Source organism: Molothrus aeneus, unplaced genomic scaffold (genome assembly GCF_037042795.1).
Source record: "Molothrus aeneus isolate 106 unplaced genomic scaffold, BPBGC_Maene_1.0 scaffold_30, whole genome shotgun sequence".
NCBI lineage: Eukaryota > Metazoa > Chordata > Aves > Passeriformes > Icteridae > Molothrus > Molothrus aeneus.
Window position 1 is genome coordinate 3,967,891 of NW_027098964.1, and position 25,757 is coordinate 3,993,647.

The window sequence follows — 25,757 nt, forward strand, 5'->3', positions numbered from 1 at the left end:
GGTGGCCACGTGACCCCACCCCGACCAATCGGCTGCGGGACAGCGCGGGCGCTCGGCCAATCAGCGCGCGGGAACGCGGCGCGCGCGGCGCAGGACCCGCATGGGCGCCGCCATGTTGGGGGGGGCGGCGGCTCCGCGCTGTTGTTGGGGATTCGCTGCTCAAAATGGCGGCCCCGGGGGCTCCGGGGCCATCCCGGGCTCACCCCGAACCCGCCCCGCATCCCCCCCGCCCCGGCACGGGGCTCCAAAGACACTGGGGAACGAACGGGGGCTCCGCCCCTTTATTAAAGCTGCGCTCGAGGGGTCAAAGGTCACCGGGCACAGGTCGGGGGGTCCCTGAGGCGGCCACGGGGGTCACAGTGCAAAGGTCACGCCCCGGAGGGGGGGCAGAGGTCAAAGGCCAGCAGCAAAGGCCCCAGAGGAGAGTAGAGGTCAAAGGTCAGTAGCAGGAGGTCACCAGGAGGTCCCTGAGGTTGAGGCCACCAAGAGAGGTCAGAGGGCCAGCACAGGGGTCAGCGGTGTCACAGAGAGGTCAGGGGTCACAGCAGGGTCACAAATGGGTTACAGAGGTCCCACAGAGAGCAGAGGCTCCAGGCAGAGGTCAGAGGTCACAGAGAGGTCAGAGGTCATGGGGGGTCAGGCCAGGCGGCAGCCTCGGGACCGGGGGCGGGGCCGGGGTTGCTGGGTGGGGACTGGGGAGGCCCCGGGGGGGCGGAGCTGCGGGGGGAGGGGGATGGGCTCCCCCAGGAACAGCCCCTCCCACGAGGAGGAGGATGATGATGATGATGATGATGAAGGCCAGCGGGGGCGGCCCCGGCCCCTCCCCCGCCGCAGCACTGGGGGGGAGCCCTGGGGGGGGGAGGGGCGGGGGCTGGAGGGGGGAGGGGAGGGGCCACGGGGGGTGGGGCAGGGGGCGGCCCCCAGGTCGGGCAGGGAGTGGCGGTGGAGGGAGGGTCTGGTGGGGGAGGGGCCGTGGGGGGAGGGGCCGGTGGGGGAGGGGCGGGGCGTGGCCCCCAGCTCGGGCAGGGAGTGGCGGTGGGGACCCCCCCGGCGGAACTGGGGCTGGCAGCCTGTGGGGGAGGGGCCCGGTGAGCCCAGTTAGCGACCCCAGTTAACCCCAGTCAACCTCCCCAGTTAACCCCAGTTAACCCCAGTTAACCCCAGTCAACCTCCCCAGTTAACCCCAGTCAACCCCAGTCAACCCCTGTTAACCTCCCCAGTTACTCCCAGTGCTCCCAGTTACTCCCAGTGAGCCTCTCTAGTGCTGCCCCCAGGGCTCCCAGTAATTCCCCCAGCAGCTCCCAGTTCGCCCCAGTCCCTCCCATTCCCCCCCAGTCCCTCCCAGTTCCCCCCAATCCCCCCCCAGTCCATCCCATTTCTCCCCCCCAGTCCCTCCCATTCCCCCCCCCAATCCCTTCCAGTTCCCCCGCAGTCCTCCCCAGTCCCCTCCCAGTCCATCCCATTTCTCCCTCCCAGTTCCCCCCAGTCCCTCCCAATCCCTCCCAGTCCCCTCCCAGTCCATCCCATTTTTCCCCCCCAGTCCCTCCCATTGCCCCCCCCAGTCCCTCCCAGTTCCCCCCCAGTCCCTCTCAGTCCCCCTGCAGTTCCCCCCAATCCCCTCCCAGTCCATCCCATTTTTCCCTCCCAGTCCCCCCCAGTCCCTCCCATTGCCCCCCCCACCCTCCCAGTCCCTCCCAGTCCCTCCCAATCCCCTCCCAGTCCATCCCATTTCTCCCTCCCAGTCCCTCCCATTGCCCCCCCCCACCCTCCCAGTCCCCCCCAGTCCCCCCAGTCCCTCCCAGTCCCCCCAGCCTCACCTGCCGGGGGTGCCCCTCCCCAGGATCTCCTCCGGGGGGCGCTGCGGGGCCCGGGGCTGTTGTTGTTGTTGTCGTTGCTGGGGGCGCAGCGGGGGGAGCAGAAGATTTGCCCCCCCCGGGGCAGGAAGGGCCGGCCCAGCAGGGGGCGCCCGCAGGGGGCACAGCGGAAACAGCCGGGGAGGGGGTGCCAGTGCTGCCCCCTGTGGGTGACGTGGGGGTCCTGCAGGTCTGGGGACAATGGGGACAATGAGGGGACAGTGAGGGGACACTGGGGGTGCCAGTGCTGCCCCCTGTGGGTGACGTGGGGGTCCTGCAGGTCTGGGGACAATGGGGACAATGGGGGCAGTGAGGGGACACTGGGGGTGCCAGTGCTGCCCCCTGTGGGTGACGAGGGGGTCCTGCAGGTCTGGGGACAACAGGGACAGTGAGGGGACACTGGGGGTGCCAGTGCTGCCCCCTGTGGGTGACGAGGGGGTCCTGCAGGTCTGGGGACAATGGGGACAATGGGGGCAGTGAGGGGACACTGGGGACAATGGGGGCAGTGAGGGGACACTGGGGGTGCCAGTGCTGCCCCCTGTGGGTGACGTGGGGGTCCTGCAGGTCTGGGGACAATGGGGACAATGGGGACAATGGGGACAGTGAGGGGACACTGGGGGTGCCAGTGCTGCCCCCTGTGGGTGACGTGGGGGTCCTGCAGGTCTGGGGACAATGGGGACAATGGGGACAGTGAGGGGACACTGGGGGTGCCAGTGCTGCCCCCTGTGTTTGATGTGGGGGTCCTGCACCTCTAGGGACAGTGGGGGGACAGATGGGACAATGGGGACACTGAGGGAACCCCCAGACCACCCCAGGAACCCCCACGAATCCCCCCTGAACCCCTTTAGGACCCCTTGGGATCTCCAAAGCCCCCTGGGGACCCTAAAACCCTCCCAGGGACCCCAAACTGCCCCGGGGGACCCCCTTAGGACCCCCAAGCCGCCCTAGGGACCCTCTTAGGATCCCCTGGGGACCCCCAAACTGCTCCTGGGACCCCCGAATTCCCCTACAGATCCCCAAACCCCCACTGGACACTCCCTTAAGACCCCCAGGGACCCCCATGTACCCCCCAGGGCACCCCAAAGCCCCCTGGGGACCCCCAAACCCCCCCAGGGACTCTCTTAGGACCCCTGGGACCCCCAAACCCCTCCTGAGGACCCCTTTAGGACCCCCTGGGCACCCCCAAACCCTCCTGGGCACCCCCAAACCGTCCCTGGGACCCCCAAACCCCTCCGAGGACCCCCAAAACTTCCCCTGGGGTCCCCCAAACCCACCCTGGACACCCCCAAACCCTTCAGGGCCTTCTCTTAGGACCCCTTTAGGACCCCCAAGCCCCTCCTGAGGACCCCTTTAGGACCCCCAAATCCTCCGGGACACCCCCAAAACTTCTCCTGTGGCCCCCAAACCTTCCCCTGGGGACCCCCAAACCCTTCAGGGCCCTCTCTTAGGATGCCTGGGACCCCCAAACCCCTCCTGAGGACCCCTTTAGGACCCCCTGGGCACCCCCAAATCCTCCGGGACACCCCCAAAACTTCCCCTGGGGTCCCCCAAACCCACCCTGGACACCCCCAAACCCTTCAGGGCCTTCTCTTAGGACCCCTTTAGGACCCCCAAGCCCCTCCTGAGGACCCCTTTAGGACCCCCAAAACTTCTCCTGTGGCCCCCAAACCCACCCTGGACATCCCTAAACCCCCCAGGCCCTCTCTTAGGACAAGCTTGGGACCCCCAGGGACCCCCAAACCCGGCCCCTCACCGATGGGGTCCCCGCAGGTGTCGCACAGGTGGGCGCGGCGGGCGCGGCAGGGGGGGCACAGGGGCTGCCCCTCCCCCCCGGGCAGGCTCTGGGGGTCCAGGGCCCCCTCGCACTCCAGGCAGCGCAGGTGGCGCAGGTGCCAGCGGCGCCCCCCGGCCTCGGCCCAGCGCCCCCCGAAAATCAGCTGGGATGGGGGGGAAAAGAGGGGGGTCAGGGACACAGAGACCCCCAAAAATCAGCTGGGATGGGGGGGAAAAGAGGGGGGTCAGGGATACAGAGACCCCCAAAAATCAGCTGGGATGGGGGGAAAGAGGGGGTCAGGGACAGAGAGACCCCCAAAAATCAGCTGGGATGGGGGGGAAAAGAGGGGGGTCAGGGACACAGAGACCCCAAAAATCAGCGGGGAGGGGGAAAGAGGGGGGTCAGGGACACAGAGACCCCCAGAGACCCCTCAGAGCCCCCAAAAATCAGCTGGGGAGGGGGTCAGTGCCAGAGACCCCAAAAATCAGCTGGGGGAGCACGGGGGGGTCAGGGATACAGAGACCCCCAGGGTCCCCAAAAATCAGCGGGGAGGGGGAAAAGGGGGGTCAGGGACACAGAGACCCCCAAAAATCAGCGGGGATGGGGGGGGGGGAAAGAGGGGGGTCAGGGATACAGAGACCCCCAAAAATCAGCTGGGATGGGGGGGAAAGAGGGGGGGGTCAGGGACACAGAGACCCCCAGAGACCCCAAAAATCAGTGGGGAGGGGGGAAAAGAGAGGGGTCAGGGATACAGAGACCCCCAAAAATCAGCTGGGATGGGGGGGAAAAGAAGGGGGTCAGGGACACAGAGACCCCCAAAAATCAGCTGGGATGGGGAAAGAGGGGGTCAGGGACACAGAGACCCCAAAAATCAGCGGGGATGGGGAAAGAGGGGGTCAGGGACACAGAGACCCCAAAAATCAGCGGGGATGGGGAAAGAGGGGGTCAGGGACACAGAGACCCCAAAAATCAGCTGGGATGGGGGGAAAAGGGGGAGGTCAGGGATACAGAGACCCCCAGAGACCCCAAAAATCAGTGGGGAGGGGGGAAAAGAGGGGGGTCAGGGACACAGAGACCCCCAAAAATCAGCTGGGAGGGGGGGGATAAGAGGGGGGTCAGGGACACAGAGACCCCCAGGGACCCCCAAAAATCAGCGGGGATGGGGGGGGAAAAGAGGGGGGTCAGGGACACAGAGAGCCCCAGAGACCCCAAAAATCAGCTGGGATGGGGGGGGGGGGGGAAAGAGGGGTCAGGGACACAGAGACCCCCAAAAATCAGCTGGGGAGTACCAGGAGGAGATGGAGGAGTGCCCAGCACCCAAAGAACCCCTCAGCCCCCCAAAACCACCCAGAGCACCCCATAACCCCCCATAACTGCCCACAGCACCCCATAATCACACTGAGCACCCCATACCCACCCCATAACTGCTCCCAGCACCCCATAACCACACTGAGCACCCCATAACCCCCCCATAACTGCTCCCAGCACCCCATAACCCCAATCCCCACCCCACACTGCTTCACCTCGTCACAGCCAGGGCAGAGGTGTCCCCATGGTGCACCCCATAACCACACTGAGCACCCCATAACCACCCATACCCATCCCATAACCACACTGAGCACCCCATAACCACCCATACCCACCCCATAACCACACTGAGCACCCCATAACCACACTGAGCACCCCATAACCACCCATACCCACCCCATAAGCACACTGAGCACCCCATAACCACCTCATACTCACCCCATAACCAGACTGAGCACCCCATAACCACCTCATACTCACCCCATACCCACCCCAAGCACCCCTTAACTGCTCCCAGCACCCCATAACCACCCCATAACCACTGATAGCACCCCAAAACCACGCCATAATCACCCCATAACCACACCCCCAGCACCCCATAACTGCCCATAGCACCCCATAACCACCCCATAACCACCCTGAGCACTCGATTACTGCCCTGAGCACCACATCCCCACCCCATAACCACTGATAGCACCCCATAACCACGCCATAACTGCCCATAGCACCCCATAACCACCCCATAACCACACTGAGCACTCGATTACTGCCCTGAGCACCACATCCCCACCCCATAACCACTGATAGCACCCCATAACCACCCCATAACCACCCCATAATCACAGTCAGCACCCCACAGCACCCCATACCCACCCTGAGCACCCCATAACCACCCCATAACCACCCCATAACCACCCCATAACTGCCCATAACCACCCATAACCACCCCATACCCACCCTGAGCCCCCCATACCCCGGTACCTCGTCGCAGCCGGGGCAGCGGTGCCGCATGCTGTAACCATGGTGCTGCCCCATAACCACATTAAGCACCCCATAACCACCCCATAACCACGCCATAACTGCCTATAACCACCCATAACCACCCCATACCCACCCTGAGCCCCCCATATCCCCCCATACCCCGGTACCTCGTCGCAGCTGGGGCAGCGGTGCCGCACGCTGTCCCCATGGTGCTGCCCCATAACCACATTGAGCACCCCATAACTGCCCATAGCACCCCATAACCACCCCATAACTGCCCATAGCACCCCATAACCACCCCATAACTGCCCATAACCACCCCATACCCACCCTGAGCCCCCCATACCCAGCCCTCCAGGACCCCATACCCACCCTGAGCCCCCCATACCCCGGTACCTTGTCACAGCTGGGGCAGCGGTGCCGCACGCTGTCCCCACGGTGCTGCCCCATAACCACACTGAGCACCCCATAACTGCCCATAGCACCCCATAACCACCCCATAACTGCCCATAACCACCCCATACCCACCCTGAGCACCCCATAACCACTCCATAACCCCCCCTTCAGGACCCCATATGCCCCCCATAGCCACTGATAGCACCCCATAACCACCCCATAACTGCCCATAACCACCCCATACCCACCCTGAGCCCCCCATATCCCCCCATACCCCGGTACCTCGTCGCAGCCGGGGCAGCGGTGCCGCACGCTGTCCCCACGGTGCTGCCCCATAACCACACTGAGCACCCCATAACTGCCCATAGCACCCCATAACCACCCCATAACCACCCTCAGGACCCCATACCCACCCTGAGCCCCCCACATCCCCCCATAGCCCGGTACCTCGTCGCAGCCGGGGCAGCGGTGCCGCACGCTGTCCCCGTGGTGCCGCCCGCACAGCAGCCGCCCGCTGTCGCCGGGGCAGAAGTAGATGAGGTCCACGAGGGGCTGCTGGCACTGCTGGCACCGGAAGCAGCGCGGGTGCCAGCACAGCCCGAGCCCCGCCCGCGCCGCGAACACGGCCAGGGCCCCGCCGCGCACCGCGGCCCCGCACTGCGGGAACAACGGGGACCGCGCTGGCATCTGGGGCGGGGTCCCCATTTTACAGCCCCACACAGCCCTCAGCCCGGGGAGTCGGGGGGGGCTGGAATTGGGGGGGTAACACCCCCATTTTACAGCCCCACACACCCATCAGCCCGGGGAGTCGGGGGGGGCTGGGATCTGGGGTGGGATCCCCCATTTTACAGCCCCACACAGCCCTCAGCCCGAGGAGTCGGGGGGGGCTGGAATTGGGGGGGTAACACCCCCATTTTATAGCCCCCCAGCCCTCAGCCCGGGGAGTCGGGGGGGGCTGGGATCTGGGGTGGGATCCCCCCATTTTACAGCCCCCCAGCCCTCAGCCTGGGGTGGTCAGAGGGGGCTGGAATTGGTGGTGTGATCCCCCCATTTTAAACCCCCCACCCCTCAGCCCGGGGAGTCAGGGGGGCTGGAACCTGGGGGGTAACACCCCCATTTTACAGCCCCCACCCTCAGCCTGAGGAGTCAGGGGGGGCTGGAATTGGGGGTGGGATCCCCCCTTTTTACAGCCCCCCACCCCTCAGCCCCGGGTGGTCAAGGGGGCCGGGAATTGGGGGGTAACACCCCCATTTTACAGCCCCACCCCTCAGCCCGGGGAGTCAGGGGGGGCTGGGATCTAGGGTGGGATCCCCCATTTACAGCCCCCCACCCTCAGCCCGGGGTGTCAGGGGGGCTGGAATTGGGGGGGTAACACCCCCATTTTATAGCCCCGGGAATTTGGGGTGTGATCCCCCCCTTTTTACAGCCTCCCACCCATCAGCCCGGGGAGTCAGGGGGGGCTGGAATTGGGGGTGGGATTCCCCCTTTTTACAGCCCCCCACCCTCAGCCCAGGGAGTCAGAGGGGTTGGGATTTGGGGGGGTAACACCCCCATTTTACAGCCCCCCACCCCTCAGCCCGGGGAGTTGGGGGGGCCGGGAATTGGGGGTGGGATCCCCCCATTTTACAGCCCCCCAGCCCTCAGCCCGGGGTGATCAGAGGGGCCGGGAATTTGGGGTGCGATCCCCCCATTTTACAACCCCCCATCCTTCAGCCTGGGGAGTCAGGGAGGGCTGGAATCTGGGGTGGGATCCCCCCATTTTACAGCCCCCACCCCGGGGTGGTCAGAGGGGCTGGGAATTTGGGGGTGTGATCCCCCAATTTTACAGCCCCCCACCCCTCAGCCCGGGGAGTCAGGGGGGCTGGAATTTGGGGTGTGAGCCCCCCATTTACAGCCCCCCATCCCTTACAACAGGGGGTCAGGGGGGCCCGGAATTGGGGTGTAACCCCCCCGGTACAGACCCCCCCACCCATAAACCTGGGGGGGTCGGGGGGCCCGGAATTGGGGTGCAACCCCCCCCCCCCTCCCCCCAGTTATAGCCCCCCACCCCAGTTTTGGGCTTTTCTTCCCCGTTTTTGGGCACCCCCACAATCATTCCAATCCCCGTTCCCCCCCCTTTTTGGGGTTCCCCCCTCATTATGGGGCGTCACACTACCCATGTTTGGGGTGCTGAGAGTGCATATGGGGTGGATATGGGGTGGTTATGGGGTACAATGGGGTGGTTATGGGGTGGATATGGGGTGCAATGGGAGGTTATGGGGTGGTTATGGGGTGCAATGGGAGGTTATGGGGTGGTTATGGGGTGGTTATGGGGTTCAGTGGGTGGCTATGGGGTACAATGGGGTACAATGGGTGGTTATGGAGAGGTTATGGGGTGCAATGGGTGGTTATGGAGTGGTTATGGGGTGCAATGGGTGGTTATGGGGTGGATATGGGGTACAATGGGGTGCAATGGGTGGTTATGGGTGGTTGTGGGGTGCAATGGGTGATTTTGGGTGGTTATGGGGTACAATGAGTGGTTATGGGGTTCACTTGGTGGTTATGGGGTGGTTATGGGGTGCAATGGGTGTTAACGGGGTGGTTATGGGGTGGTTATGGGGTACAATGGGTGATTTTGGGTGGTTTAGGGGTGCAATGGGTGGTTTAGGGGTGCAATGGGTGATTTTGGGGTGCAATGGGAGGTTATGGGGTGGTTATGGGGTGCAATGGGGTGGATATGGGGTGGTTATGGGGTGCAATGGGTGATTTTGGGGTGCAATGGGAGGTTATGGGGTGGTTATGGGGTGCAATGGGTGGTTATGGGGTGCAATGGGTGATTTTGGGGTGGTTATGGGTGGTTATGGGGTGCAATGGGTGGTTGTGGGTGATTTTGGGGTGCACTGGGTGATTTTGGGGTGCAATGGGTGGTTGTGGGTGATTTTGGGGTGCACTGGGTGATTTTGGGGTGCACTGGGTGATTTTGGGGTGCAATGGGTGGTTATGGGGTGGTTATGGGGTGCAATGGGTGGTTATGGGTGATTTTGGGGTGCACTGGGTGATTTTGGGGTGCAATGGGTGGTTGTGGGTGATTTTGGGGTGCACTGGGTGATTTTGGGGTGCAATGGGTGGTTATGGGTGATTTTGGGGTGCACTGGGTGATTTTGGGACTGCCAGGACCCCCCTGCACTGCAGGGAAATGGGGGCTCCGGGGGTGCCCCGAGACTTTAGGGTGCAACCCCCAAAACTGGCACCCCTTGATTTTGGGGGGCCCTTTCTGGCCCGTTCTTGGGGTGCTGTTTTAGGCTGCCATTTTTGGGGTGCCCGGTTTTAGGGTGCCCATTTTCTGCCCATTTTGGGGGTGCCGATTTTTGGGGTGCCCATTTTCTGCCCATTTTGGGGATGCCCATTTTGAGGTGCCCATTTTTGGGGGTGCCCATTTTGGGGTGCCCATTTTGAGGTGCCCATTTTCTGCCCATTTTGGGGTGCCCATTTTCGGGGTGCCCATTTTCGGGGTGCCCATTTTCTGCCCTTTTTGGGGTGCCGTTTTTGGGGGTGCCCATTTTCAGGTGCCGATTTTTGGGGTGCCCATTTTTGAGGTGCCCATTTTTGGGGTGGCGATTTTCGGGGTGCCGATTTTTGGGGTGCCGATTTTTGGGGTGCCGATTTTGAGGTGCCCATTTTCAGCCCATTTTAGGGGTGCCGATTTTTGGGGTGCCCATTTTTGAGGTGCCCATTTTGGGGGTGCCCATTTTTGAGGTGCCGATTCTTGGGGCGCCGATTTTTGGGGGGCCGATTTTTGGGGGTGCCCATTTTCTGCCCATTTTTGAGGTGCCCATTTTTGGGGTGCCCATTTTGAGGTGCCGATTTTTGGGGTGCCGATTTTTGAGGTGCCCATTTTCTGCCCATTTTCGGGGTGCCCATTTTGGGGTTGGCCATTTTTGGGGTGCCCATTTTCTGCCCTTTTGGGGTGCCCATTTTTGGGGTGCCGATTTTTGGGGGTGCCCATTTTTGGGGTGCCCATTTTCTGAGTGCCCATTTTTGAGGTGCCGATTTTTGGGGTGCCCATTTTCTGCCGATTTTCGGGGTGCCGTTTTTGGGGTGCCCATTTTCGGGGTGTCGATTTTTGGGGTGCCGTTTTTGGGGTGCCGATTTTTGGGGTGCCCATTTTGGGAGTGCCCATTTTGGGCGTGCCCATTTTTGGGGGTGCCCATTTTGTGGTGCCGATTTTTGGGGTGCCCATTTTCTGCCCATTTTCGGGGTGCCCATTTTCGGGGTGCCGATTTTAAGGGTGCCCATTTTTGGGGTGCCCATTTTCGGGGTGCCCATTTTGGGGGTGCCCATTTTTGAGGTGCCCATTTTCTGCCCATTTTGAGGTGCCGTTTTTGGGGTGCCCATTTTTGGGGTGCCCATTTTTGGGGTGCCCATTTTCTGAGTGCCCATTTTTGAGGTGCCGATTTTTGGGGGTGCCCATTTTCTGCCCATTTTTGGGGGTGCCCATTTTCTGCCCATTTTGAGGTGCCGATTTTTGGGGTGCCGTTTTCGGGGTGCCGTTTTCGGGGTGCCCATTTTCTGCCCATTTTTGGGGTGCCCATTTTCTGCCCATTTTTGAGGTGCCCATTTTCGGGGTGCCCTTTTTGGGGTGCCCGTTTTCTGCCCATTTTCGGGATGCCCATTTTGAGGTGCCAGTTTTTGGGGTGCCGTTTTTGGGGTGCCCATTTTCTGCCCATTTTTGGGGGTGCCCATTTTTGGGGGTGCCGTTTTTGGGGTGCCCATTTTCTGCCCATTTTGGGGGTGCCCATTTTTGGGGGTGCCCGTTTTGGGGGTGCCCATTTTCTGCCCATTTTGAGGTGCCGATTTTTGGGGTGCCGTTTTTGGGGTGCCGTTTTCGGGGTGCCCATTTTCGGGTGTCCATTTTCTGCCCATTTTCGGGGTGCCGTTTTTGGGGTGCCCATTTTCGGGGTGCCCATTTTGAGGTGCCGATTTTTGGGGTGCCGTTTTTGGGGTGCCCATTTTTGGGGTGCCCATTTTCTGAGTGCCCATTTTCGGGGTGCCCATTTTCTGCCCATTTTGGGCGTGCCCATTTTTGGGGGTGCCCATTTTGTGCCCATTCTGAGGTGCCGATTTTTGGGGTGCCCATTTTCTGCCCATTTTCGGGGTGCCCATTTTCGGGGTGCCGTTTTCGGGGTGCCGATTTTTGGGGTGCCCATTTTCGGGGTGCCGATTTTTGGGGTGCCTGGTTTTGGGGGTGCCCATTGTGTGCCCATTTTGAGGTGCCGATTTTTGGGGTGCCCGTTTTTGGGGTGCCCGTTTTTGGGGTGCCCATTTTCGGGGTGCCGTTTTTGGGGTGCCGATTTTCGGGGTGCCCATTTTCGGGGTGCCCATTTTGGGGGTGGACATTTTTGGGGTGCGCATTTTCGGGGTGCCGTTTTGGGGGTGCCCATTTTCTGCCCATTTTTGGGCTGCCGATTTTTGGGGTGCCGATTTTCGGGGTGCCCATTTTCGAGGTGCCCATTTTGGGGGTGGCCATTTTTGGGGTGCCCATTTTCTGCCCATTTTTGAGGTGCCCATTTTTGGGGTGCCCATTTTTGAGGTGCCCATTTTCGGGGTGCCGTTTTTGGGGCACCCATTTTTGAGGTGCCCATTTTTGGGGTGTCCATTTTCTGCCCATTTTGGGGGTGCCCATTTTTGGGGCGCCCATTTTCGGGGGTGCCCATTTTCTGCCCATTTTGAGGTGCCCATTTTGGGGTTGGCCGTTTTCGGGGTGCCCATTTTCTGCCCATTTTTGAGGTGCCCATTTTCGGGGTGCCGATTTTTGAGGTGCCCATTTTTGGGGTGCCCATTTTCTGCCCATTTTTGGGGTGCCCATTTTCTGCCCATTTTCGGGGTGCCCATTTTGAGGTGCCCATTTTCGGGGTGCCCATTTTTGAGGTGCCCATTTTTGGGGTGCCCATTTTCTGCCCATTTTTGAGGTGCCCATTTTGAGGTGCCGATTTTTGGGTGCCCATTTTCGGGGTGCCGTTTTCGGGGTGCCGATTTTTGGGGTGCCCATTTTCTGCCCATTTTCGGGGTGCCGTTTTCGGGGTGCCCCCACCTGCTGGCACACGGCCCCCGCGCTGGTGAGGGGGAGGGGCCGGACGCTCCCTTGCCCCAAATTTTCCCGTTTCCGGCGTTGGGCGAAAAGTTTCAGCTCCCGACGCTCGGCCTCGTCCAGGTCGTGGCAAAACTGGGGCTGGGGAGGGGCGGGAGAACCTCAGACCACCCCAAAATACCCCAAAAAAACCCCAAAAATACCCCAAAAATACCCCAGGACACCAAATGCACCCCAAAACTACCTAGAAACACCAAATCCACCCCAAAAACCCAACCCAAAATCAGTTCAAAAATACCCTTGAACAACGGAAATCCACCCCAAAAATGCCCTCAAACAACCCAAATCCACCCCAAAAACACCTCAAGCCCAAATCCACCCCAAAAACATCCTTGAACAACCCAAAACTGCCCCAAAAATGCCTTAGAACGACCTGAAACCACCCCAAAACTGCCCTCGAACGACCCGAAACCACCCCAAAAATGCCTTAGAACAACCCAAGACCACCCTAAAACAACCCAAAAATACAAGAAAACGCCATAAAACACCCTGAAATAACCCAATTACCCCAAAACACCCCAAATCACACCCCAAACACCCCAAAAATTGCTCTGTAGCACCCGAAATCTCGCCAAATACCCCAAACCCCCGCCCCAAAACCACTTTATACCATCCAAAATCCCCCCAAATTCCCATAAATCCCCCCAAAAACCACTCTGTACCATCCAAAATGTCCTCAAACACCCCCAAACCCCCCCAAAACGGCTTTGGACCATCCAAAACCGCCCCAAATACCCCAAATACCCCCAAACCACCACTTAATAGCATCTCAAAACACCTCCAATTCCCCAAAACCCCCAAAACCCATTTTGTACCAACCAAAATCACCCCAAATACCCCCCAGAAAACCACTTTGCACCATCCAAAACCACCCCAAATACCCCAAAACCCACTTTATAGCATCCCAAAACCACCCCAAAACCACTTTGTGCCATCCAAAACCGCCCCAAATACCCCAAAAACCACTTTATAGCATCCAAAACTGCCCCAAATACCCCAAAACCCACTTTGTACCATCCAAAACCACCCCAAATTCCCCCAAAATCCCCCCAAAACCCATTTTGTACCAACCAAAATCACCCCAAATACCCCAAAGCCTCCCCAAAAACCACTTTGCACCATCCCAAAACCACCCCAAACACCCCAACCATCACTTTATAGCATCCCAAAACCACCCCAAATCCCCCAAAACCCCGTTTGTACCATCCAAAATCACCCCAAACACCGCAAAAACCACATTGTAGCATCCCAAAACCACCCCAAACACCCCAAACACCACTCTATAGCATCCCAAAACCACCCCAAACACCCCAAACACCACATTGTATCATCCAAAACCACCCCAAATACCCCAAACACCACTCTATAGCATCCCAAAACCATCCCAAATCCCCCAAAACCCACTTTGTACCATCCAAAACCACCCCAAACACCCCAAAACCCACTTTATAGCATCCCAAAACCACCCCAAAACCACTTTGCACCATCCAAAACCACCCCAAATACCCCAAAAACCACTTTATAGCATCCCAAAACCACCCCAAAACCACTTTGTACCATCCAAAACTGCCCCAAATCCCCCAAATCCCCCAAAACCCCGTTTGTACCATCCAAAATCACCCCAAACACTGCAAAACCCACTTTACAGCATCCCAAAACCACCCCAAACACACCAAAAACCACTTTGTACCATCCAAAATCACCCCAAATACCACTTTATAGCATCCCAAAACCACCCCAAGTACCCCCCAAAAAACCACTTTGTACCATCCAAAACCGCCCCAAATACCCCAAAACCCACTTTATAGCATCCCAAAACCACCCCAAAACCACTTTGCACCATCCAAAACCGCCCCAAATACCCCAAACACCACTTTATAGGATCCAAAACTGCCACAAATACCCCAAAAACCACTTTCTACCATCCAAAACCTCCCCAAATACCCCAAAAACCACTTTGTACCATCCAAAACCGCCCCAAATACCCCAAACACCACTTTATAGCATCCAAAACCTCCCCAAATACCCCAAAACCCACTTTATAGCATCCCAAAACCACTTTGCACCATCCAAAACCACCCCAAACACCATTTTATAGCATCCCAAAACCACCCCAAATCCCCCCCAAACACCACTTTGTACCATCCAAAACCGCCCCAAATACCCCAAACACCACTTTATAGGATCCAAAACTGCCACAAATACCCCAAAAACCACTTTCTACCGTCCAAAACCTCCCCAAATAACCCAAAAACCACTTTGTACCATCCAAAACCGCCCCAAATACCCCAAACCCCACTTTTTGGCATCCCAAAACCACCCCAAATACCCCAAACCCCACTTTTTGGCATCCCAAAACCACCCCAAATACCCCAACCATCACTTTATCCCACCCCAAAACCACCCCAAATACCCAAACCCCGCCTTTAAAAACGCCCAGAAAAAGCCCCAAACCCAGCTCCGAACGCCTCAGAACGGCCCCAAACCCGGCCCCGGTGCCCCCGGTGCCCCCGGTGCCCCCCGGTGCCCCCGGTGCCCCCGGCCCCGCTCACCTCGAGGTCGTGCGGGGGCAGCTGCCGGAGCAGCTCCCGCAGCCGGTGCCGCTCCCCGGGGCTGCGCAGCCGCGGCACCAGCGCGGGCGGGAGCAGCGCGAAATACTGACAGACCTGGGGGCGGGGCTTAGCGGGGCGGGGCTCGGGGGGCGGGGCTTAACGGGGCGGGGCTCAGTGGGGCGGGGCTTAACGGGAGCAGCGGGAAATACTGACAGACCTGGGGGTGCGGCTTAGCGGGGCGGGGCTCGGCGGGGCGGGGCTTAACGGGGCGGGGCTCAGTGGGGCGGGGCTTAACGGGAGCAGCGGGAAATACTGACAGACCTGGGGGCGGGGCTTAGCGGGGCGGGGCTCAACGGGGCGGGGCTTAATGGGAGCAGCGCGAAATACTGACCGACCTGGGGGCGGGGCTTAGCGGGGCGGGGCTCGGCGGGGCGGGGCTTAACGGGAGCAGTGGGAAATACGGACACCTGGGGGCAGGGCTCGGCGGGGCTTAATGGGGCGTGGCTAAACAGGGCGGGGCTTAATGGGAGCAGTGAGAAGTACTGGCACACCTGGGGGCGGGGCTTAGTGGGGCAGATCCGCCTGGGGGCGGGGCTTAATGGGGCAGAGTGTAATGGGAGCAGCGAAAAGAATGGGCACACGTGGGCGGGGCAAGACTTAGTGGGGCGGGGCTAAATGGGGCGGGGCTTAGCGAGGTGTGGCACAAGGGGTGGGGCTTAGTGGGGTGTGGCCTATGTGGAGCAGGTGGGAGGAGTACTGGGACACCTGGAGAGGGCGGGGCTAAGATGTTTGCCATGGGTGGGGCTTCAGAGGGGTGTCCCACAATGGGTGGGGCTTGGAGGGGTGTGGCCCAGTGGGCGGGGTTTGATGGGAGAGGTGTGAGAGGCACAGAGTCAGCTGTGGGGAAGGGGGTGGGGCTTAAGTGGGCGTGACTGGACAGGGTGGGGCGGATTGGGTGGGGCCTCACTGGGGGCGTGGCTTCACTGTGGGGTGGGGCAGGTGACAAAATCCTGCACATGGAAATGGGGCGGGGCTTAACCAGTGGGTGGGGCCTGGAGGGGGTGTGGCCGATGGGAGGGCAGGGTTTGGATGGGGCAGGGCTTCACTGGACAGGGGTGAGAAACAGCTGAGGGGAAATGGGGGCGGGGCTTATGGGGCGGGGCCTCAACAGAGTGGGAGCTGCTGTGGCAGGTGGGAGGGGTTTCCTGCACAAGGGGTGGGGCTTCAGAAGGTGGGCGGGGCGTGTTTGCATGGGCATGGCCTGGCCAGGGGGCGGGGCTTGGCTCAGGGCAAGGGCATCTGTGGGGTGGGCGGGGCCTGGGTGGGATTGGGGCGGGGTTTGGGGGGGGTCAGGGCTCCATGAGGGGGGACCCCAGGGGAATTGAGGTCGGGGGGGGGTCTTAGGGGGGTCAGAACATTTTGGGGAACATGGATGGGGGGGGTCCCCATCCCTGGGGTGTTTTGGGGTCCTGGGGGGTTTGGGGGGCACAGATGGGGGGGGTTTCCATCCCTGGGGTGTTTTGGGGGGTGCAGATGGGAGGGGGGGTGGTTTCCATCCCAGGGGGTTTGGGGGTCCCTGGGGTGTTTTGGGGTCCCGGGGGGTTTTGGGGGCACAGATGGGGGGGGTTCAATCCCTGGGGTGTTTTGGGGTCCCGGGGGGTTTGGGGGTCCCCGGGGTTACCTGGTCAGGGCTGAGGCCGGGGGGGGCCCAGGCGAACTCCTCGGCCGAGCACCCCGAATCCTCGGAGCCGGGGGGGGGGTGGGACTCGGGGAGCAGCCGGGCCAGGACCCCCTGCAGGGCCGGGGGGACCCCACCCCCCACGTGCTCCCCCCGCGGGCATTTGCAGTGCAGGCAGAGCTTCCTGGGGGTGGGGGACCCCGAAACGCCGTCAGGGGGACCCCGAAATCTGGGGATGGGGCTCCCCAAAATTCGTCATGGGGCAGCCCAAAATACAGTCAGGAGCACCCCAAAATCTGTAATGGGGACACCCTAAAATCCAGGAATGTGGGCACCCAGAAATCTGGGGATAGGGCACCCCAAATAAGGTGAAGGGAATCCCCGAAATATGGTTGGGGGGCCCCAAAATCCAGGAATGTAGGACCCCAAAATATAACGGTACACCCCGAAATCTGGGGATGAGGCACCCTAAAATCTGGTCGTGGGGACCCCAAAATTTGGTAGTGGGGCATCCTAATATTCGGTCAGGGGGCGCCCCAAAATCTGAAAAGGGACACCCCAAAATCCGTTAATGGGGACACCCCAAAATCCGTTAATGGGGACACCCCAATATTCCCCTCCCAGCTCAGGGGCACCCCAAAATCCCCATCCCATGCAAGGGGGGCGATGTGGGACACCCCAAAACCGCCCTCCCATCCCGGGGGTGATGTGAGACACCCCAAAACCCCCATCCCACCCCAGGGACACCCCAAAACCGCCCTCCCAGCCCCTGGGGGTGATGGGGGTACCCCAAAATCCCCCTCCCATCCCGGGGCACCCCAAAAGCGGCCTCACCTCCAGGGGTGCTCCTGGAAGCCCGGGCAGAGCTCCCGGCACTCCCGGCACGGCCGCCCCCGCTCGGGGTCCTGGGCCTGGGGGCACAGCGGGGTCAGGGGCACCCCAAAATCCCCTTCCCATCGCAGGGGGTCAGGGGCACCCCAAAATCCCCTCCCATCCCAGGGGAGTCAGGGGCACCCCAAAATCCCTTCCCATCCCAGGGGGGTCAGGGGCACCCCAAAATCCCCTTCCCATCCCAGGGGGGCACAGCGGGGTCAGGGGCACCCCAAAATCCCCTTCCCATCCCAGGGGGGTCAGGGGGGAGCCCAAAAACGGTCTGGGGGGGGGACACCCCAAAACCAGCCAGAAGGGATGGCAGGGACACCCCAAAATGCTGGGGGGGCTGGGGGGAAACAGCCCAAAAATGGGGTCCGGGGGGGGGGGCATCAAAATGGGGGGGGTGGGCAGGAAAAAGGTGGGGGGGGCAGTAAAAGAGGCCAGAGGGGGCCAGAAATGGGGGGGGGTCTGTGGGTGGGCACACGTGGGATCGGGGGAAAACCCCAAAAATGGGGTCAGGGATGGGTGGAGGGAACCCCCGAAATGGGGCGGGGGGTTGGGGTTCACCCCCTAAGCCCCCCAACCTTACAGCCCCCCCCCAACCCCACAGGCCTTTCCTGGAGCCGCCTTTGAGACCCCCGAGCCACAGAACCCCCCATGGCCCCTCCCCCAGAGCCCCCCGAGACCCCAAAGCGCCCCCAAAGCTGCTCCACAGGGCCCCCAAAGCCCCTGAGCCCCCCAAGTGCCCCCAGAGCCCCCCAAAACCGCCCAGAGCGCCCCCGGTTCCCCCGGCCCTCACGGCTCGCTCCGATCGCCGCCGCCGGGACCCCCGGGTGAACATGGCGGGCCTTGGACACGCCCCCGGACACGCCCCCAGCACTGGCCACGCCCTCACCTGAGGGAGGCCCCGCCCCTTCAGGTAGACGGCGAGTTAAGCCCCGCCCATCGCCACGAGGCCACGCCCCCACTGGAGCCACCTTTGGCGCCCTCCAAACCCCGCCCCCAGCGGCGCTGGCCACGCCCACCTCTCTGGCCACGCCCCTCGGTCAGAGCTGGGCGGGCTCGGGGGCTCTGAGGGGGGGGCTGGGGTTTGGGGGTTCGGGGGGTTTGAGGTTTGGGGGTTCGGGGGTCTCTGAAAGGGGGGGGGTTAAGGGGTTTGGGGGTTCGGGATTTGAGAGGTTCGCGGGGTGTTCGAGGGTTGGGGGGTTCGGGTGCGTTTGGGGGGGGTTTGGGGGCTCAGGGGATTCAGGGGCTTGGGGGGGTCCAGGAATTGGGGGGTTTGGGGGACTCTGGGGCGGGGGGGGTTCAGGGGCTCAGGGCTTTGTGGGTTAAGGGGTTTGGGGGTTCGGGATTTGAGGGGTTCGCGGGGTGTTCGAGGGTTGGGGGGTTCGGGTGAGTTTGGGGGGGGTTTGGGGGCTCAGGGGATTCAGGGGCTTGGGGGGGTCCAGGAATTGGGGGTTTTGGGGGGCTCTGGGGCGGGGGGGGGGTCAGGGGCTCAGGGCTTTGTGGGTTAAGGGTTTGGGGGTTCGGAGCTTGAGGGGTTCGGGGGGTTTCAGGGGGGTTTGGGGGTTCGCGGTTTGGGGGTTCGCGGTTTGAGGGGTGCGGGGGGGTTTGAAGTGTTCCGGGGTTTGGGGATTTTGGGGGTTCGGGATTTGGGGGGTTCTGGGGTGTGTGACGGGTTCGGGGGTTTGGGAGATTTGAGATTTGGGCGTTCGGGGCTTCGGGGGGCTCGGAGGTGCGGGAGGTTCAGGGGTTCAGGGGTTTTGGGGTTCAGGGGTTCGGGGTTTGGGGTTTTTGGGGCTCTGAGGTTTGGGGGTTTAGGGGTTCGGGGGGCTCGGAGGTGCGGGAGGTTCAGGGGTTTTGGGGTTCAGGGGTTCGGGGTTTGGGGTTTTTGGGGCTCTGAGGTTTGGGGGTTCGGGGGTTCGGGGATTTGGGATTTGAGGAGCTCGCGGGGGTTGTGAGGATCAGGGGTTGGGGGGATTCAGGGGTTTGGGGAGTCTCGGGGGTTTGGGGGTTCGCGGTTTTGGGGGTTCAGGGCGTCCGTTTAGGGGTTCGGGGGAGTTCAGGGATTCGGAGCTTTTGGGGGGCTCTGAGGTGGGAGGGTTTGGGGGCTCAGGGGGTTCGGGGGGTCTCGGGGGTTTGGGGGTTTGGGGGTTCGGGGTTTTGGGGGTTCAGGGGGGTTTGGGGGGTTCGGGGGGTTCAGGGTTTGAGGGGTTCAGCGGTGTTTGGAGGGTTCAGAGGTTTGGGGGTTCGGGGGATTCAGAGGCTTGGGGGGGTCCAGGAATTCGGGGGTTTTGGGGGGCTCTGGGGATTCGGGGGGTTCAGGGGTTCAGAGGGTTTTGGGGGTTCACGGGGGTTTGGGGGTTCAGGGGTTCGGGGAGGTTTTGGGGTTCAGGGGTTGGGGGGTCTCGGGGGTTTGTGGGTTCGGGGTTTTGGGGCGTTCGGGAGATTCAGAGGCTATGGGGGGTTCAGGGATTCGGGGGTTTTGGGGCGCTCAGGGGTTTTGGGGGGCTCGGTGGTGTTTGGGGGGTTCAGGGGTTTGCGCGTTCCAGGTTTTGGGGGTTTTGGGGGGCTCGGGGGCTTTGGGAGTGTTTGGGGGTTCAGGGGTTTTGGGGGTCTCAGAGGGTTCAGGGGGGTTTGGGGGTCTCGGGATTTGGGGGGCTCAGGGGGTTTGGGATTTTGGGGTGCTCGGCGGGACCAGGGAGTTTTGAGGATTTTTGGGGGCGTTCAGGGCATTTTTGGGGCTTCGGGGCCCATTTGTTCAGGTGGGCGTGGCCGTGGGCGGAGCCTCTGCCGTCCAAGCCCCGCCCCCCGGGGTTTATCGGGGTTTTTGGGGGGCCCCGGTTTGGGGGGGCCCCAGTGCTCGTTGTTCGTCCTCAGCGCGGGACAACAGGTGAGGAACGGGGGATTTGGGGCATTTTGGGGCATTTTGGGGGGAATTTGGGGCATTTGGGGGCGACTTTGGGGGGATTTGGTGGGAATTGTGGGGGTTTTGTGGAGTTTTGGGGGGATTTCTGGCGGTGGTTTTGGGGGATTTTGGGGTATTTGGGGAGATTTGGGGGGATTTGGGTGGATTTTGGAGAGGTTTGGGGAGCATTTTTGGGGATTTTGGGGCGATTTTGTGGGGATTTTGAGGGGTTTCGGGGGGATTTTTAGCGGTGGTTTCGGGGGATTTTGGGGGATTTGGGGGGGATTTTGGGGAGATTTGGGGGATTCTGGGGGATTTCTGAGGGATTTTGGTGGATTTTGGGGAGATTCAGGGACATTTTGGGGGGATTTGGGGGTTTTGGGTGATTTTGGGGGGTTTTGAGGGGATTTTGGGGGATTTTGGACGGTGGTTTTGGGGAGATTTGGGGGATTTCTGGGGGATTTTGGAGGGTTTTGGGGGGTTTTAGGGGATTTTTGGGGAGGTTTAGGGGCATTTTAGGCGGATTTGGGGTTTTGAGGAGATTTTGGGGGGATTTTGGATGGTGGTTTTGGGGGGATTTGGGAGAGTTTTGCTCGATATGAGGAATTTTGGGGGATTTGGGGAGATTTTTGAGGGATTTTGGGGGTTTCTGGAGGATTTGGGGGATTTTTGAGGGATTTTGGGGGATTTTTGAAGGATTTTGGGGCATTTTTGAGGGATTTTGGGGCATTCTGGGGGATTTTTGAGGGATTTTGGGGGGCCGGGGGTGTCTGTGGGAATCCCGGACCCCCCTCCTGAGATCCCCCCAGGAATTTGGGGATCCCAGGCCCCCCCAAAACCCCAAAACTTCCCCCAAAAATCGCTCGGCGGGGAGAAAAGGGAAACTGGGGGGGTCCTGCACCCCAAAATCCCGCCGGAGACCCCAAAGCGCGTCCGGGATCCCATTTTGGGGAAGGGTTTGGGGTTTTGGGGTTTTTGGGGTTTTCTTTTGTTTTGTTTTGGTTTTGAGGGGGTTTTTTGGGGGGTTTTTGATTTTTTGAGGTTTTGGGTGTTTGGGGTTTTTGGGATTTTGGGGGGATTTGTGGATTTTTGGGGGTTTCTGGGTTTTGGGATTTTTTGGGGGTTTTTTGGGGACTTTGGGGGTTTTTGGGTTTTGGTGGCTTTGGGGGATTTGGGGTTATTGAGGGTTTTGGGGGTTTTTGGGGATTTCTTTTTAGTTTTGGGGTTTTGGGGGTGTTGGGGGGTGTTTTGGGGAATTTGGGATTTTTGGGGGATTTTGGGATTTTTTGCGAGTTTCTGGGTTTTGGGATTTTTTTGGGGGGGTTTGGAATTTTGGGGGGTTTTGGGCTCTGGGGGCATTTGGCGGTTTTGGGGTTTTTTGGGGTTTTTTGGGGTTCTTGGGATTTTTGGGGGGGGTTTTATGGGGTTTTCACGGATTTTTTTGTTTTGTTTTTGGGTTCTTGGGGTTTTGGGGGTTTGAGGGGTTTTGGGTTTGGGGGATTTGGGGTTTTTTGGGGATTTTGGGGTTTTTTTTTAGGTTTTTAGGGGTTTTGGGGGATTTTGGGGTATTTTGGGGATTTTGGGGGTTTTTTTGACGTTTTTAGGGCTTTTGGGGGGGTTATGGGGTTTTTGGGGATTTTTTTGTTTTGTTTTTGGGTTCTTGGGGTTTTTGGGGTTTGGGGGGTTTGGGTTTTGGGGGATTTTGGGTTTTTTTGAGGTTTTTAGGGGTTTTGGGGGATTTGGGTTTTTTTTGGGGTTTTGGGGGGGGTTTATGGGGTTTTCGCGGATTTTTTTGTTTTGTTTTTGGGTTCTTGGGGGTTTTTGGGGATTTGGGGGCTTTAGAGTTTGGGGGATTTGGGTTTTTTGGGGGATTTTGGTTTTTTTGGGGATTTGGGGTGGGGTTTTTGAGGTTTTTAGGGCTTTTTGGGGGATTTTGGGGCTTTTTGGGGGATTTGGGGGGGTTTTTTTGCGGTTTTTCGGGGTTTTGGGGGATTTTGGGGTTTTTTGAGGTTTTTAGGGGGTTTTGGGGTTTTTTTTTTGCGGTTTTTCGGGGTTTTGGGGGATTTTGGGGTTTTTTGGGGGATTTTGGGTTTTTTTTTGCGTTTTTTCGGGGTTTTGGGGGATTTTGGGGTTTTTTGAGGTTTTTAGGGGGTTTTGGGGGTTTTTTTTGCGGTTTTTCGGGGTTTTGGGGGATTTTGGGGAGCCGGGGTGGGTGGGACACCCCCAAATCCCCTCCCCCCGGTCACGTGACCCGGCCCGCGCCAGGTGTGGGGGGCTGATAAGGGGTGGGGGAGGGGCCACACCCACCCCAAAAAAACCCCAAAAAAGGGGTGGGGGAGGGGCCTGGGTGTGGCTGATTTGGGGGCAGGGGCAAAATTTGGGGGTGGGGGTCCCCCAAAATCCCCCCAAAACCGCCCCAAAGGGGGCTCAGGGTGCGTGCGGGATTTGGGGTCCCCTTTGCTCGCCCCCTCCCTCTCCGCGCTTTCGGGGGGTCCCGGGGTTTTTGGGGGGTCCTGGGGGGGGTTTGGGGTCCAGAACCCCCCTGACCCCCCCTTTTCTGCCCCCTCTCTGCGATTTGGGGGAATTTGGGGGCATTTTTGGGGTTTTTTGGGGGGATTTGGGGTTTTTTGAGGGGGATGAGAAGGACCCAAGGATTTTGGGGGGGAGTTTGGGGTTTTTGGGGTGCAGGACCCCCCTGACCCCCCATTTTTTATCCCCTCTCAGCAATTTGAGGAAATTTTGGGGGCATTTGAGTGGATTTTGAGGGGGTTTTGAGGCTTTTTGGGGAATAAGAAGAACGAGATGGATTTGGGGGATTTTGGGGCGGTTTTGGGATTTTTGGGGTGCAGGATTCCCCCCTGACCCCCCCCTTTTTTATCCCATCTCAACGATTTGTGGGGTTTTTGGGGAGATTTGAGTGGATTTTGAGGAATTTTGGGACTGTTTGGGGGATAAGAAGCACGAGGGGGATTTGGGGGATTTTGGAGCGGTTTTGGGGTTTTTGGGGTGCAGGATTCCCCCTGATCCCCCCGTTTTCTGTCCCCTCTCAGCAATTTCGGGAGATTTGGGGGAGGTTTGAGTGGATTTGGGGAGATTTTGTGGGATTTTGGAGCCGTTTCATTAATGAGCAGCACTGGGTGGATTTGGGGTTTTTTTGGGGGGGATTTTGGGGTTTTTGGGGTTCAGGACCCCCCCAACCCCCCCTTTTCTGTCCCATCTCAGCGATTTGTGGGGTTTTGGGGGGATTTGAGAGGATTTTGGGGGGATTTAAGCGGATTTTGGGGCGGTTTCAGGACTGAGAAGCGCTGGATGGGTTTGGGGTTTTTTGGGGGGGTTTTTGGGGTTTTTGGGGTGCCGGACCCCCCCTGACCCCCCGGATTTTGCCCCCCCAGCTCCCCCATGGCCGCTCTGCTGCGCTGCCCCGTCCTGGCCCGGAACCCGCGGCTGCTGCGGGCGATGGCCACGGCCCCGGCCCGGCCCCAAACCGGTACCAGAACGGGGGGACCCAAAAACGGGGGGACCCCAAAACGGGGAGACCCCAAAATGGGGAGAACCCAAAATGGGGGGACCCCAAATGGGGGAGACCCCAAAATGGGGGGAACCCAAAATGGGGGGACCCCAAAATGGGGAGAACCCAAAATGGGGGGACCTAAAATGGGGGGAACCCAAAACGAGGGGAACCCAAATGGGGAGACCCAAAAATGGGGGGACCCAAAAATGGGGGGACCCAAAATGGGGGAGACCCCAAATGGGGAACCCCAAAACGGGGAGACCCCCAAAACGGGGGAGATCCCAAAACGGGGAGACCCCTAAATGGGGAACCCCCTTGACCCCAAACTGGGGAACCCCAAAATGGGGAGACCCCAAAATGGGGAGAGCTCAGAACGTGGGGAACCCAAAATGGGGAGATCCCAAAATGGGGAACCCCCTTGACCCCAAACTGGGGAATCCCGACCCCAAAACGGGGAGACCCCAAAACGGGGAAGCCCAAATGGGGGAGACCCCAAAATGGGGTGACCAAAAAATGGGGAAACCCAAAATAGGGAGACTCCAAAATGGGGAGACCCCAAATGGGGAGACCCTTGACCCCAAACTGGGGAACCCTGACCCCAAAACGGGGAGACCCCAAACTGGCGAACCCCAAATGGGGGAGACCCCAAAATGGGGGGAACCCAAAATGGGAACCCCAAAATGGGAACCCCCTTGACCCCAAAATGGGGGAGACCCAAAATGGGGAGGCCCCAAAACAGGGAACCCCCAAACGGGGAGATCCCAAAATGGGGAGACCCCAAACGGGGGAACCCAAAATGGGGGTGACCCCAAAATGGGGAGACTCAAAATGGGGGAGACCCCAAAATGGGGGGAACCCAAAATGGGGAGATCCCAAAACAGGGAGACCCCAAAACGGGGAGACCCAAAATGGGGAGGCCCCAAAACGGGGGGAACCCCCAAACGAGGAGATCCCAAAATGGGGAGACCCCAAACGGGGGAACCCAAAATGGGGGGACCCCAAAATGGGGAACCCAAAATGGGGAACCCCAAAACGGGGAGACCCCAAAACGGGGAGATCCCAAAACAGGGGGAACCCAAAACGGGGGAAACCACAAAATGGGGAGATCCCAAAATGGGGGTGACCCCCAAAATGGGGGTGACCCCAAAATGGGGAGACACAAAATGGGGAACCCCCTTGACCCCAAACTGGGGAACCCTGACCCCAAAATGGGAATCCCTACCCCAAATGGGGGAACTCAAATTGGGGGAACCCCCCTGACCCTAAACTGGGGCGACCCTAAATTGGGGGGATCCCCTTGACCCCAAAATGGGGAATCCCGACCCCAAAACGGGGGAACCCAAAATGGGGGAGACCCCAAAACAGGGAGACCCTAAAGTGGAGGAGACCCCAAAATGGGGAACCTGACCCCAAAACGGGGGAGACCCCAAAACGGGGGACCCCGACCCCAAACTGGGGACCCAAACTGGGGGAACCCAAATGGGGGAACCCTTGACCCCAAAATGGGGACCCCGACCCCAAACTGAGGGAACCCAAATTGGGGGGAGCCCCCCGGCCCCAAATGGGGGAACCCCCAGACTCCAAATTGGGGACCCCGACCCCAAACTGGGGACCCCCAAACTGGGGGAACCCCCCCGCCCCAAATTGGGAACAAAATGGGGGAACCCAAGTGGGGGAACCCCCTGACCCCCCCCGAGCCCCCCTTGGTGATTTTGGGGGTTCGGGGGCTCGGGGGGGGTCTTGGGGGCTCGGGTTGGGGAATTTTTGGGGATTTTGGGGAATTTTTGGGGGGATTT

The 25,757-nt window shown here is 60.1% G+C and overlaps 2 protein-coding genes across 2 annotated transcripts in view; one reads left to right on the forward strand and one right to left on the reverse strand.

The window, feature by feature from the left end:
* Positions 1–256: 256 nt before the first annotated feature.
* Positions 257–18,395, reverse strand: PRICKLE3 (prickle planar cell polarity protein 3). The gene is made up of 9 exons (XM_066570456.1): positions 18,342–18,395; positions 17,504–17,580; positions 16,673–16,853; positions 14,992–15,105; positions 12,383–12,520; positions 6,760–6,969; positions 3,607–3,790; positions 1,818–2,045; positions 257–467 (listed from the first exon to the last, which is right to left on the reverse strand). Exons 1-9 carry the CDS (start codon positions 18,381–18,383, stop codon positions 454–456), a joined length of 1,188 nt encoding a protein of 395 aa, XP_066426553.1. The 5' UTR covers positions 18,384–18,395; the 3' UTR covers positions 257–453.
* Positions 18,396–20,371: 1,976 nt separating this feature from the next.
* Positions 20,372–25,757, forward strand: part of LOC136569895 (5-aminolevulinate synthase, erythroid-specific, mitochondrial-like) — a 33,481-nt gene continuing 28,095 nt past the window's right edge. The window contains exons 1-2 of the mRNA XM_066570249.1: positions 20,372–20,435; positions 23,843–23,937. Coding sequence (XP_066426346.1) covers positions 23,850–23,937 — 88 coding nt within the window. The 5' untranslated portion in view covers positions 20,372–20,435; positions 23,843–23,849. The remainder of the gene's footprint in view (positions 20,436–23,842; positions 23,938–25,757) is intronic.